This window comes from Aphidius gifuensis, linkage group LG1 (assembly GCF_014905175.1).
Source record: "Aphidius gifuensis isolate YNYX2018 linkage group LG1, ASM1490517v1, whole genome shotgun sequence".
NCBI lineage: Eukaryota > Metazoa > Arthropoda > Insecta > Hymenoptera > Braconidae > Aphidius > Aphidius gifuensis.
The window spans coordinates 5,339,390-5,354,565 of NC_057788.1; the positions used below are offsets into that span (position 1 = coordinate 5,339,390).

Here is a 15,176-nt window from a genome sequence, read left to right on the forward strand (position 1 = left end):
ATTGATGAATTACGTACGATTCAATTTTTGTACATATGTTTATACAAGTACTTCTTAATTATGATTTTATTTGTTTTTTTTCTTTTTTTTTTTTTATTTCTTTTGGTTGTCTAGTATGACGATATGTAACACATTGTATTTATGAAATAAAAAAAAAAGAAAGATCAAATAATTTTGAAAATTACAATTGATAGTTTTTTAACCGGTGAGATTATTTAACTTAATATATTGAGCTTATTATAATTATTTTTAAAGGCACATTGTGGTTTGTAGCACAAATTAAGCAATACTTTAAAGTGATTTTGACAATATTTTTAAGATTAATTATAGATCCAATCACTCCATTTAAAAAAAAAAAAAAAAAAAAACAATTCTCAAATCACATGTTCATTCGAAAAAATTAATATTACGTAAAAAATAAATTCATTATGACAATACGAGAAATAATTTTCTCTGGCAATAATCTAGTTTTCGATTACAAAAAAAAAGAAAAAAAAAAAAAAATCATGTTAATTTTACAACTAAAAAACTTGATAACTATTTACAAAAAAAAATACTCCATTGATATTTTCGAATCAATGATGAAGTAAAAATATATGTAGCTGATAAACAGAAGAGCCCAATAATTTAATTTTTTTTATTTATTACTATGATATGCAAATTAACGTTAACATGAATATTCAAAAAAATTATAATATTTTGAATATAATAACATATCAAGATTTAAATCGCAGTAAAAAAAAAAAATTACAGCCCTTTTGTAACAATTGACGACAATAATCAAGTATCCTATTTAACGAGTTTGTTTTGTTGCTTTTTTTTTTTTGTTTTTTCTTTTATTTTTTAAGATAACAATTAATTTTCTGGTGGTTGACTTGTAATTTTCCTCTTGAAAAGAAGAATATGTGGTTCTGTAATAAAAACAAAACAACAATGATATAATATTGATTGACAATAAATTTTTCAAGCTTTTATTTACATATGTAAACAAATTGTTGAATATTAAAAATAACATACCAGGTTGATGAGTCATATAATGTACCCATCCTTTGCTCTGTTGTACACCAAGTGCTCTCCATTCTTGTTCAGACATAAGATGAGTTTTTGGTACTTTTTTTTCCAGTTCTTTTGGAAGAACAACATGTCTATTTAAAAATAAAAAAATAACATTATTACATTGTTATAAATAACAATTGATATTTAAAAGCAAAAAAAAAAATCAATATTATTTTTCTATTACTCAAACAACAATAAAAAAATTGTGAGTATTTTGTTATTTTAAATAATAAAATCAACAATTAATATATTATAAATAAATAAACAAATTTATTATTAATAAATAATTTTATTTGCTAAATATTAATCATATCATTCAAAACATAATATTTTTTTTTTTGTAAATGCAATTTAAAATGCCAAATAAAGATTCATCAACATCATCATCAAACCGGTTAGTAAAAAGAGATAACAAAAAAAAAAGCATGCATGTGAGTGTGTCACATAGATACGAAGGGGATTTTAAATAAAATATCCCAATACAACAAAGGGAGAAAACGGCAACGAATGCCCGAGAACAAATTATTATAACCAACAAAATATCAAGCATCGTACAAATATATATTTATTTATTCTCGATATTTATTATCAAGACTAAAATACATATGCATTGATTTATTTGTTAATTAATTTATCATTATAATTAAAAATAAAAATAATAAATAATAAATATTAATTTATCTCAACAACACACACCGGTAACAAAAGATTTTTCTTACCTGTACTCATATACATCATCGTAGTATTTGTCGGAGTAGTAAATAGATGACATTTTTTTTAATCAATTTTTTTAAGCTTAATTAATTTGATAACACAAATGCACAACACTATTTTGATAATAAATTATTATTAAAATAAATAATTATATATTTAACTTTTAAAAGTATAAAGCGTACGATTTCTTTCTTTTTTTTTTTTTTTTTTTATTTCACAAATAACACTGGCTCGCGTGGGCTCGCGTGACGGCGTGTACATAGGCTGTTCAATTTGAATGTTAACGGATGTCCTTTGATATCAGAGTGGGGGAATAATATATTTTTAAATAATTAATTTAATAGTAAATTATTTGGAAATATTTATTTGAATTAATATTAATTTTTAACTTTTTATTTAGATAATAATAAAAATATGATGATTTGTTTATTAAATAATTTGTTAATATTATAATTTTTATGGAGTTTAAATGGTTTAAATTTAGTGGTGGGGTTGCCAACAGCTGTCACTGAACCAATATGGCTGATTGTCGTCAGCGTCTACTATCGTCAGATATTGCAACTATAATTGGTTCATTGTTGTTGATTTGTTGATATTGGTTGATACATAATTGAGGTTATAGTTTAGAGCGTAAATAAAACGTAAACGTTTGTCCAACGATAATATATATATTTTATTTATTTATATCTGTCTAGTTATCAAATTATTTAAATAATAAAATGGAGAGAGATTATCGTCGACGAGACAGATCAAGATCACGAGATCGTAGTCGTAGACGTTGTGATGAGGTATCAAGAAAAAAAGATTATGACAGAGCTAGTGACAAAAGTAAACAATCCAGTAGATCAAAATATGATGATAAATCATCATCAAAAAAATATGAAAGCTCCACATCATCTTCGAGTAGAAAAAAAAAATCATCATCAAAGAAAAAAAAACGTAACAGGTATGTAAAATAGAAAATATATATTTATTTTGTCTGTAGACACTTGTTTACATTTGATAAATTGATAAATAATATTTTAATTATATTTATAACCAGGTCATCTTCGTCGTCGTCTTCATCGTCATCAAGATCTTCATCATCTTCATCATCATCATCAGCATCTTCCAATGATTCAACAAAGCTTTTGCTGAAACTTGAAAAACAAAGAAAAAAAGATATTGAAGAACGTAAACGTAAAAAAGAAATGATAAAAATAACAGAATTACCAGAAGAAAAACGTTTACGTAGAATGAAAAAAAAAGAAGCTAAAGAACGTAAACGTAAAGAACGAATGGGTTGGGATAATGATTATCTTCATTATACAAATACAGATAATCCATTTGGTGATGGTAATTTATTATCAACATTTGTATGGCAAAAAAAACTTGAAAAAGAAGGTTTAATTGGTGTTAGTAGAGAAGAACTTGAACGTCGTACACGTCAAAAACAAGAAGAAACTAAAAGAGAATTAGAAAAAGTTAAAAAACGTAGACAAGAAAAAGAATTAGAAAGACAACAACGTGAAGAAGAAATGGCAATGGAACAAAGACAAAAAGAAGCAGTACAACTTGAAATGTGGGGTCAACAAGAAGATCAATTTCATTTAAAACAAGCTAGACTAAGAACACGTATACGTATACAAGATGGAAGAGCACAACCAATTGATTTACTTGCAAAATATATAAGTGCTGAAGAAGTAGTTGATGCTGTTGAAATGCATGAACCATATACATATTTACGTGGGCTAACAATAAAACAATTGGAAGATCTTGTTGCTGATATTAAAATATATAAAGAATTAGAAAAAGGAAAAAATCTTGATTATTGGAATGACATAACTGTTATTGTTGAAGATGAACTTTATAAATTAAGAAAATTAGATAGATCTGATTATGAAGTTGCACTTGGACGTAGAGAGGGTATACATGAATCTGTAGCTGATGAAGTTATCTCAATATTTAAAGGTAAAACAGCTGCTCAATTAGAATCAATGCAATTACAAATTGAAACAAAAATATCTGGTAAACCTGAAGGTGTTGATATTGGTTATTGGGAAACATTATTATCACAATTAAAAGCTCATATGGCTAGAGCTAGATTGAGAGATCGTCATCAAGAAAATCTTCGTAAAAAACTTGAAGTACTTAAAGCTGAACAAGGTGTAGCAAAAGCTGAAAGTGTAATCAATGAATCTGATGAACACAGTGATAATACAAAAATTGATGAACCATCAACAAGTAAAACAACAACAACAACTTCAACAACAACACAAGAAAAAACTGATGATGAACAATCTGATGAAGATAATGAAAATATAAATGCAGTTGATTTATTATCAGAATCATTTTGTGAATATGAATCAGGTGGATATTCACCAAAATTACTTACATCATTACAGCTTGAACCAGGAACAATTGTAACACTTGAAGAAGATGATACACAAAGACTTGAGTATGCAAGAAGTTTAGTACTTAAAACTGGTAATAAAGTACAAAGTGTATTAACAGCTGAAGAACAAGCAATGCACAGAGAAGCAAGAAAAAATATGGACACTGATGAGGCACAGTTTAGTGTTGAAACATCACTTGAAGCACAAGTTTATCTTTGGTCTGATAAATATCGTCCAAGAAAACCAAGATATTTTAATCGTGTGCATACTGGTTTTGAATGGAATAAATACAATCAAACTCATTATGATATGGACAATCCACCACCAAAAATTGTTCAAGGATATAAATTTAATATTTTTTATCCAGATTTAATTGAGAAAAGTGCAACACCACAGTATTTCTTGGTAATTTATTTTTAATTATTAAATAATTTACTAATATTAAACAACATTATTTACTAACTTTTATTTTATTTTTAGACTCCCTGTGCTGATAATAAAGATTTTGCATTACTTCGTTTTCATGCTGGACCACCATATGAGGATATTGCATTTAAAATTGTTAATCGTGAATGGGAATATTCATACAAGCGAGGATTTAGATGTCAATTTCATAACAATATATTTCAATTGTGGTTTCATTTTAAAAGATACAGATACCGAAGATAAGTTTGTACATGTGAAAAAAATTTGTTTTCTTTGGTGGGACTGTTTTTTCTATATAAATAAAAATTAAAAAAAATAAATAATAAATAATAATAAAATTCTTTATATGAATAAAATTATTTAGTAATTAAATCATTGATTAATTAAATTATTACATAAAATAATATTATATTTTTTTATTTACTAGATGTTTGGAAAGATCAATAATTTTGCGACTGTATGAGTATTAAATAAATATGAAATTATCTCCATGAAATAAATTTAGATAATGATGTGTCTAATAATTTCAATTGTTTTATTTTCACGAATATTTTTCATGATTAAGTAAAAAAAAATTACCTATTATGAGTTTTGATTATTTATTTAGAACTGACACTCCAGATGCTTATGGAAAAATGATATTACAATTATAATAAACCTGGTTGTGTATCAATTATTCCATTGAAAAATACAGACAAGATTGAACATATGCAAGACGCCATGAAAATTGATCATCAAATAAAGAATCACACACAATAATGAAAAATAATTAAAATACAATTGTTAAATTATCACTGAAAAATTGTAAAGTAATTATTTGACTTTATTTTAAATTTAAAAAATTTAGTTAGTCTTGATCTTGGTTTAGTTACATCAAGTGAGTATGATGGATCAAAAATTCTTCGCAAAAACAGCTGTTCTTCGTTACCTTGACATGAGAGGATATGTTGATGTTACTAGACGTGCACTTATGGCACTTGGTACACTGGAAAATCTTGAAGTATTAATTTTGAATAATATGTAATATGATATTGATAAATTTAATGAAGCAATTGGATTATTTAGTAATTTAAAAAAATTTGAATGTCGTGGATGCTATTTTTTTCTTTCCACCATGAGAGTCAAGTTTAATTTGTATTTTTAAATCAAGGACACAAAAATTTTGATAAATATTATAAACATTCTTCTAATATATGTCGTATGTAAATAATTTTTTTTAAATAAAATACAGATGTTAGAAAAATGAAAAAATTTTTATTTTATTTTATAATAATATTATTAATATTTTTTACAATTATATATTAATATAATATAAAAGTAAAAAAGAAACAATGTGTTATTTGCCAGTACAGTAATTATCTTATTCCATAAGATAATAATAAATATATGTGTACTTATATCTTGCATCTGAATCTGAAAATTGTTTACAAAATTGTTAATAAATTGTTAATTGTTAATCTTATCTACTTTACAATAAAAAATATCTATATTTACCATTTTTAATTGTCTGGAAGAATGTCAACTCCTTCATTTGATTGAATATCAATTGATGATGGACTGCTTTCTGGGTCCATAACTTTTGGTGGATCAATGCCTAATGGTGCAACTGTTGTTTCATCATCAGATGTTGGTTTACTCAAAGATGTGGTATTATTTGGATTCATATCCAAATGCACATATAAACGAATACCTGGTGAACTTGTTGCAACTTGTGGACTTTCAGGTACAGGGTTACTAAAAAAATAAATGGTTTTATTTATTGATTTATTTTTTTTTAAAATGTGGATAAAATTTTAATGACTTTAGTTACCTGGCATGAATTGGCCCTTTCACTGGAGCGTGAATAACTCCTGTCATCCACATAATCCCTCCGGCACACAATGCAATCTTAGCCACCTTTTTTACCAATCTTTCACTTACAAAACATTTTTGTTGAGAGTTATGAAAGAAATGTTTCTTATACGGTTTTGCAAGATTCTTTAAATTCATATATGTTGTACGAGTGTGTTCTGCGGTATATAATGGATTACCCACTGTTTTCAAATTGATAATTTTCAATAAAGCAAATGATCTGATAACACGAAGCTGCATTTTGCCTTAATCTGACGATTACTTTTACTTTGACGACTTTGATGTATGACGTATGTACGGCTATCAACTACATAACCTACATACATATTACATAATGTGTTCTATACCGAAGCCGGTGGCCTGTGGTCTGTTTACATGTCACACTCCACATGTAGACATTAAGGCGGATTCCATGATAGAAGCCTAAAAAATAATTATTCGAATTAATTCAAGTACATAAAAAAAAAAATCAAAATTTATCTTTCTACAAGATTATTAATAATTTTTCATCTTTAAATTTAATTTAAAGTCAATCTATTTTATTTTAAGTTGTACTGCATTCTAAAGCATCAAGTTGAACAGGTTTTTTTTTATTTTTTTTTTCATATATAAATCTACTATATTTTTTAATAATTTCATTTATTTAAACTCAATTTAAAAATTAATCAATTAAAAAATTGTCAGGTTTGCTTGAATCATATGGAAATAATAACAATAAATAAAACATGAAAAAAAACAAAGTTTAGCATAGTACTTCTAGAATTTGGAGTTGACTCATATCCAGATGTTGCAATTGAAGACAGCGCAGTCGAATATTATATTAAACCAACTATTTTAAACCAATTTTTTGTTTTTTTTTTAAATTATTAATATTTTTATTCTTAAGTAAAAAAACAATTACCTATTATGAGTTTTGATTATTATTTAGAACTGAAAAACCAAATACGTTCGGAAGAATGAAACTAAAATTTCCAATGACTGCGTCACTTGAAGGAGCTCCATAAAAAAAAAAAAAAAAAAAAAAGATTCTGATGATGAGTACCTAAGTCAAATATTATTCAATTATTTTAAACCAATTTTTTTTTTTTTTCAAATTATTTAATTATTACATTATTAATGTTCTATCAAGGGATAAAAATTGACTTATTAAAAATTTATTATTTATTTATGTCTCTAATAAAATTTTAATGACAAATTGAAACAAAAGCTCTCAATAAACAACGGTAAATTGACTATTAATCAATAATTTTAAACCTTTTTCTTTTGTTATTCAATTAATATATTTTTAAATTATCATTAATATAAATGAAAAAGTTCTTCATAACTTTGTTTATAAGTTATATCCATCATTTATAATATTATTTTTTATTTTTTTTATTCATCAGCCATGAAGTCGACATTGAAATTGACGTAGATAGTGAAGTACCAAGTATTCTTATTAGCCCTTTTATAAAAAGATCCAAGTTAAAAGATCAAACTGAATAATTGTTATTTTTTTTTAAATAGGTATATGATTAATGTACTTAGATATATATTTTGTCTAATATATTATTTAATTAAATTATAATAATAATAATGATTGTCATATTATTATAATGGTTTTGATAATGATTTATAATTATAGCATTAAATATTCAATAAATGATCATTTCTACCAATAATATGAAAAATTAAATTCATTATATAAGAAAAATAAATAACTTATAATAAAACATACTACCCGCATCTTTTTACCATTCTTAGGTTTGCTCTAATCATATGAAAGAGAACAGCTGAAAAAACAAAATTTAGCATAGAATTAAAAATATATATTTGAAAAAGGCCGCGTTTTCGTGATTGTTAGGTGGCGCGCAAAAAATATAATTTTAAAGATGGCGGATTTGGTGTGTGGCGTGTTATTATTGGCTATTGACTATTGACCACCCATTGGCCACACTGAAACGTTAAAACCGTTAAAACTATAATAATAATAATAAAAGCTTGTAAAAGCTTCATTGTATTCCATTGTTCATCTCAGTTCATCTTAATCACCATCAATTACCATTATACCATTCGTCTCTTAAATTTCATAATTGTTTAAATAATTAGTACTGACAACTGGTTATTGTGTTTAAAAATGAGTGGTATTTTGAGACATACATTGCGTCTTGGTGGCACAGCAAAATATGCTCTAAATAATTCAACAAAATATCTACGATCCATGACACTCTCAACTAATCGTTTAACTCATTCATCTCCAGGTAACAAACACTATTTTTTTATTTATGATTAATTATTTTATAATTAATTTATTCTGTTAATTGATATTATTTATTTATTTTATAAAGTTAATTATTGGACAACCATACAGACTGCTGGAAAAGAAATATTATCGATATTTGGTGATGAAGAAGTCAAAATATCAGATATTGGTTGTTTCAAGGTATCACTTACTAGTGGTAAAGTAGGATTGATAACACCAAAATTTTTCTTTGGAAAAAAAGAGTAAGTATATTAAACAATAATTTTGAACCAATTCTTTGATAAATAAAATTATTTATTATTAAAGCCAGGTGCTTGACATCCAGTGATAAAATTATGACAACTTTTTACCTCAAATTTTTGTCTCATAATGAAATTTATATTTTTAATTAAATAATTATAAAAAAAATATCAAAATGTTAAAATAATAAACACACTTGTCGGAAATTACTAGATGTTGAGCACCTGGACAAAAAAATATACCTTTTTTGAGTATATAGATTATTTATTTCGGTATATCTTTATTAAACTGTTACCAAAAAAATATATATCATTAATAATATTATTATAATTATTATTTTACAGTTTAATTTTGCCTGCTACATTCAACACTGAGCTTAACGGAGAACCAATTGAACCTGAAAGCAATAAAATTGCTGATGAACAAGCACAGACATCATTTACACTAGATAAATGGGATGTATCACTTGATGGTGGAAAACTAACTTTTAAATTAAAAGATAGTGATGAAATGTAAGTTGAATTTTTAAACAATTTTGGATATATTTATTATTATTTAGTTTTTGAGTAAAAACAATTGACCTAGCATATGAGTTTTAATTATTCATATTTCTAATAAATTATTAATGCTAAATATACGTTATTAATAATATTATTTTTATTTTACAGTTTTATTTTGAAACACTCGATGTACGCTAAAGCTCTTCAAAAACCACCAAAAGTTTCAGAGACTGGTGGCGTAATACAAACTTTACCAACACTAAGTTCTGATATTACGAATTATCCTGCTAAAATAATATCAAAATCAGAACAGTTGGGCCTTTTAGAGTAAGTTAAACATTAATCAATTATTTTAAACCAATTTTTTGTTTTTTAAAACTTTAATTATCATATTTATTATTAATGTTTTAACAAGTAAAACAAAATCATCATCTCTGTCTCGATAAAAAGTATACGTCATTAATAATATTATTATTATTATTATCTTACAGACGACCCTTTCCACCTGTAAATAGTTATATGCCAGTAGAACGACTTGAACATTTCGGATCTGACGTAACAAAGTCACTAATAAAATGCAGTAATGGTAAAATGTAAGTGAAATATTAATCAATGATTTTAAACCAATTTTTTGTTTTTTAAAATTATTTAAATAGTATATGTTTACTTAATAGTATATTAAGTAAAAAAAGAATTAACCATTATGACTTTTGATTATTCATTTAGAACTGATGCTCCAGATGAATTTGGAAAAATGAAACTATTTTTTCCAATGACTGTGTTACTTGAAGGAGGTCGACAAGAAATAACAACAACAAATTCTCTTAATACGTAAGTTAAACATTATATTCAATAATTTTTAATTAATTTTTTGTTTATTAAAATAATTTAACTATCATATTATTCATGTTTTATTAAAGAATAAATATTGGCTTATTAAATATTTATTGTTTATTTATATCTAATAAACTTTTGATGACAAATATTATTTTTTTTTTTTTACAGTCTTACTGTTCATCATGAAGTTGAAATTGAAACTAAAAAAGTTTTATCTGAAAATTTAAAAAATGAATTTGCAGTTAAAAAAGTAGATGAAAGATCGAACATTGGTTTACTTGAAATCCTTCTCGACAGTGGTGATCTAATAATTGAACTAACACATCCTAATAATCAAAGGTAAATTCAGTCAATAATTTTGAACCATATTCATTCATTATTTTAATTATTAATAAATATAAATAAAAAAATTCTTCAAAAAACTGTTTATAAATAATATTAATTTTTATTTTACAGTATTATCATGAGACAAGAAGTCGTAATTGTGATTGACTTGGATGGTAAACACTCTAACCAGAATTCTTCGCAAGATACTTCCGAAATGGTACAAAGTATTAGTATTGGTCCAGTTATAAAGGTTTTAGAAAATTATTAATCTAAAATGAATAATTATTTTTTTTTATCTTCTCTTTTAAAACATGACTAATATACGTATATATTTTTTTTATTTTTCGTCTCATTTATTATAATTAAATTATAATAAAACAGTTGTAACATTATTTTATTGGTTTTGATTATGATCTATAATTATAATATTAAAACATTCGATTAATGATCATTTCTACCAATAATATAAATAATTTCATTCGTACTAATATTTAAACTATAAAAGTAAAAATAAATAACTTTTGATGTTTGGAAAAATCAATAATTTTGTAACTTTGTACCTCCATTATGAGTGTTAAATAAATATCATGAAATTATCTTCATGAAATAAATTTAAATAATAATTTGTCAAATAATTTGAATTGTTTTATTTTCAAGATAAATTTAAAAAATATTACCCGCAGTTTTTTTTTATCTTTTAGAAATTATAAAAAAAGCAATTGGGCTGTCAATATATAACAATAATAATTATTATTATTATTAAATAATACTATTTAATTTTTAGTTTTTACTTTTTTTTTTTGATTGTGCAATTAATTGCGTCATTGCGTGTATTGCAGTGTATGTAGGATTCTTTCTGGTATAGTGGTATCGGTAATTGGGTATCATACCATACTGTACCATATGTACTGTCATACTGATTACTGTAGCATTGTGTAGCATACATAGCCTTGTCGACAAGTTGTCTATTAAATTTCATCAAAAAACTTTATGTGTTAGTATTCATAATTGTTAAAAAATTCTGTTTAAAAAACAAAAATAAAAAATAAAAACAATGAATGGAGTTTTAAGAAATACATTGCGTCTTGTTGGCACAGCAAAATATGCTACAAATAATTCAACATATCTACGATCCATGATGCTCACAACTAATCGTTTAAATCATTCATTGCCATTACTTCAATCAAATGATCCTAACGATAATGGATCAGAAATATCACATGCTACTCGAGGTAACGGATAAAATTTAATTATTAAAAGAAAACAAGGCTGTATTAATTACGAACAATTTACCCTGAATATAAATTGTGATTTAGAGTGAATTTAAGGTTATTTTATATAGTTGGGTAAGTTTTTGGTACAGTTTAGTGTTCGTTGTACCAGCTAAATCTACTCTGATCTACTCTAATCACACTTTATTTCCATTCTAAATTGACGGAATTGGTATCAATAAATAGCCATTTTCATAAATTTCTAAATCATTCAAAAACAAAAAAAATATCAACAAATTTTTAAATTGTTATTATTTATTATTTTTCTAAAGCTAAAAAAATCTGGACTAATTTTTGGGGAACCATTCATGCTACTGGAAAGAAAATATCAATATTTAAGGAAGAAATAAAAACATCAAATATTAATGATTTTGAGGTATCATTTAGTAGCAGTAAAGCATCATTATTTTCACAAGAAATAAAAAAAAAGTAAGTGGAATAGTAAACAATAATTTCGAACCAATTCTTTGATAATATAAATTATATTTATTATTAAGGCCAGGTGCTTCACATCGAGTGACAAATTTATAACAACTTTTCACCTCAAGTTTTTGTCCCACGATGACATTTATTAAGCACCTGGACCGAAAATTGACCTATTATAAGTATACTGATAATTTATCTACGTATATCTTTATTAAACTGTAAATAAAAAAATATATGTCATTATTAATGACTCATTATTAATATTGTTATAATTATTATTTTACAGTTGTATTTTTCCTTCCATATTCTGCACTGAACTTAATGGAGGATTAATTATACCTAAAAGCAATAAAACTGGTGAAAAAAAAAAAACTTCATTTGAAATAGGTCATTGGAATGCATCATTCGCTGGTGATTCATTAGTATTACACTCAAAAACCAAATGTCAAACGTAAGTTGAATTTTCAAATAATTTTTCAATAATTTATTATTTTTTCTAGTAAAAAAAATTGACCTATTATAATCTTTAATTCATTATTTATGAATCTAATAAACTGCTGATGACGAATATACATTATTATTAATATTGTTATTTTTATTTTACAGGTTTATTTTGGAACACTCAGTTTACGTTGAAGCTCACATGAGCCCACCTAAAATTGCAAAGAATGGTAGAGTACTACACACTCCACGAAAACCTGATTCTAATATTGTAATTTCTCCGGTTAAAATAAAAACAAAAACACTGTCGAGCAGTTTTGAGTAAGTTAAATATTAATCAATTATTTCAAACCAATTTTTGTTTTTTAAAATTATTTAATTATCATATTTACTATTAATGTTTTATGAAGTAAAGAATTATTACCATCTCTGTCTTGATAAAAAATATACATCATTAATAATATTATTATTACCTTACAGAAAACTTGTCTCACCTGTAGATGTTTCGATAGCCTCCCAAAAATTTCTAGAATTCAGAGATGACTTACCAGAGATTTTAAATAAAGAAGGTGATAATGAATTGTAAGTCGAATATTAATCAATTATTTTGAACCAATTTTTTGTTTTTTAAAACTATTTATTCAATATATTTGTTATTAATGTATTTATTATTTGAACTTTTTTTTTGACCTAATGAGTTTAATCGATTGCTATTATTAAATTAAGAAAAAAAAAAAAAAATCGATTTATCGAAATTAAAAAAAATAATATAACTAGAAAAATATTCGAAATATCGAAATTTCATTAAGACATTTTTTTCTTGCCATTATGAGATTTGATTATTTTTTTAGAACTGATGGACCAAATAGTTTTGGAAGAATCAAACTACAATTACCAATGGCTGTGTTAGTTGAAAATCAACAATTAATAAAATTGGAAAATAGTGATGATACGTAAGTCAAATATTATTCAATAATTTTGAACTAATTTTTTGTTTATTAAAATTATCCAATTATTCAATAATAATTAAATTTATTCATTTCACTTATTCAAGATTTATTATTTTTTTCTATCTCCAATAAGCTTTTGATGACAAATATTATTTTTTTTCACAGTTTCACTGTCTATCACAGAGCTAGCATTCAAGCTTACGAAGATGAAATACCTGAACATTTAAAGGATTTTTTTTCCGTTGAAGAAAGAGATGATACATCAACCGATGAAGCTAGTATACTTCGAATCGAACTTGAGAGTGGTCATCTATCGATTAAACCAATGCACTTTAGTAACCGAAGGTAAATTGAATATTAATTAATAATTTTGAACCTTTTTCTGTTATTATTCAAATTATGAATTAATTTATTTTTTAATTATTATTAATATAATTGAAAAAGTTCTCTAATGAACTGTTTATAAAAAAAATTCATCATTAATAATATTATATTTTATTTTACAGTATAATAATGAAACAAGAAGTCTACATTGAAGTTGACTTAGATAGTGCAGTACCAACTCTTCTTGTTTGCCCTTATTTAAAAAGAACCTTAGGCGACGATATTAAGTAGTTTTTTTTTTTTTTAAATATATGATTAATATACCTATAGGTATAAATATATATTTTTTTTTTTGTTTAATATATTTACAATTAAATTATAATAAATCGATTGTCATATTACTTTAATGATTTTGATTATTATGATCTATAATTATAATATTAAATATTCGATTAATGATCATTTCTACCAAAAATATAAGCAATGAAATTCATGCACATATTTAAACTATAAAAGTAAAAATAAATAACTTTTGATGTTTAGAAAAATCAATAATTTTTCAACTTTGTACCTACATAATGAGTATTAAATAATTGTCATGAAATTATCTCCATTAAATAAATTTAAATAACAATTTGTCCCATAATTTCAATTGTTTTATTTTTAAGATGAATTTAAAAAATATTACCTGCAGTTTTTTGTTGTCTTTTAGAAATTATAAAAAAGACAATTGGGTTATCAATATATAAGTATTATTATTATTAAATAATACTATTTAATTTTTAATTTTTACTTTCTTTTTTTGATTGTGTAATTGATGAGTGTGTTGCATTTTATTGCTGACATAATGTTATGATAGCAACGCACATAAGCAATGAAGTAAAAAACATTGAATCGATTTTTTAACATTCTCCCCTGGCCACCTGTGTTTTACTCGGCACAGACGACCACAAAAAGCCTAGTAAACGTAATAGCGTAATAGTGTGTCGAACCAATGGCAAGGTAAACCTGGAGGATTTCAGTCCAGCGTGCTACGCGGTCTTATAAGCTTGTTTAATTGAGCGCTTTTTTTTTTTTTTCTTTCCAAAAAATATTTTAGTTTTTATTATATTGTTTATTTTAACAAAAAAAAAAAAAAAATATGGGATAAAATTTTTTTAGTCTGTTTAATTTATCATATTTAGTTCGATAATTTA

The 15,176-nt window shown here is 24.5% G+C and overlaps 6 protein-coding genes across 6 annotated transcripts; 4 read left to right on the forward strand and 2 right to left on the reverse strand.

Annotated features, from left to right (window-relative positions):
- Positions 1-814: 814 nt before the first annotated feature.
- Positions 815-1,910, reverse strand: LOC122861155 (cyclin-dependent kinases regulatory subunit). The gene is made up of 3 exons (XM_044165362.1): positions 1,776-1,910; positions 1,018-1,145; positions 815-911 (listed from the first exon to the last, which is right to left on the reverse strand). The coding sequence occupies exons 1-3, from the start codon at positions 1,826-1,828 to the stop codon at positions 856-858; spliced, it is 237 nt and encodes a 78-aa protein (XP_044021297.1). The 5' UTR covers positions 1,829-1,910; the 3' UTR covers positions 815-855.
- A 446-nt stretch (positions 1,911-2,356) lies between these two features.
- Positions 2,357-5,822, forward strand: LOC122861156 (cactin). The gene is made up of 3 exons (XM_044165363.1): positions 2,357-2,716; positions 2,813-4,550; positions 4,626-5,822. Exons 1-3 carry the CDS (start codon positions 2,490-2,492, stop codon positions 4,812-4,814), a joined length of 2,154 nt encoding a protein of 717 aa, XP_044021298.1. The 5' UTR covers positions 2,357-2,489; the 3' UTR covers positions 4,815-5,822.
- Positions 5,804-6,747, reverse strand: LOC122861162. Its single transcript, XM_044165367.1, has 3 exons — positions 6,382-6,747; positions 6,066-6,305; positions 5,804-5,984 (listed from the first exon to the last, which is right to left on the reverse strand). Exons 1-2 carry the CDS (start codon positions 6,660-6,662, stop codon positions 6,071-6,073), a joined length of 516 nt encoding a protein of 171 aa, XP_044021302.1. The 5' UTR covers positions 6,663-6,747; the 3' UTR covers positions 5,804-5,984; positions 6,066-6,070.
- Positions 6,748-8,410: 1,663 nt separating this feature from the next.
- Positions 8,411-10,885, forward strand: LOC122861158. The gene is made up of 8 exons (XM_044165365.1): positions 8,411-8,662; positions 8,750-8,906; positions 9,249-9,416; positions 9,573-9,731; positions 9,896-9,997; positions 10,131-10,235; positions 10,410-10,580; positions 10,698-10,885. The coding sequence occupies exons 1-8, from the start codon at positions 8,539-8,541 to the stop codon at positions 10,834-10,836; spliced, it is 1,125 nt and encodes a 374-aa protein (XP_044021300.1). The 5' UTR covers positions 8,411-8,538; the 3' UTR covers positions 10,837-10,885.
- Positions 10,886-11,516: 631 nt separating this feature from the next.
- Positions 11,517-12,778, forward strand: LOC122847877. Its single transcript, XM_044145736.1, has 4 exons — positions 11,517-11,800; positions 12,112-12,268; positions 12,552-12,716; positions 12,766-12,778. Exons 1-4 carry the CDS (start codon positions 11,623-11,625, stop codon positions 12,776-12,778), a joined length of 513 nt encoding a protein of 170 aa, XP_044001671.1. The 5' UTR covers positions 11,517-11,622.
- Positions 12,779-12,868: 90 nt separating this feature from the next.
- On the forward strand, positions 12,869-14,365 carry LOC122861159. Its single transcript, XM_044165366.1, has 5 exons — positions 12,869-13,027; positions 13,187-13,288; positions 13,558-13,659; positions 13,822-14,001; positions 14,163-14,365. The coding sequence occupies exons 1-5, from the start codon at positions 12,909-12,911 to the stop codon at positions 14,269-14,271; spliced, it is 612 nt and encodes a 203-aa protein (XP_044021301.1). The 5' UTR covers positions 12,869-12,908; the 3' UTR covers positions 14,272-14,365.
- Positions 14,366-15,176: the final 811 nt, after the last annotated feature.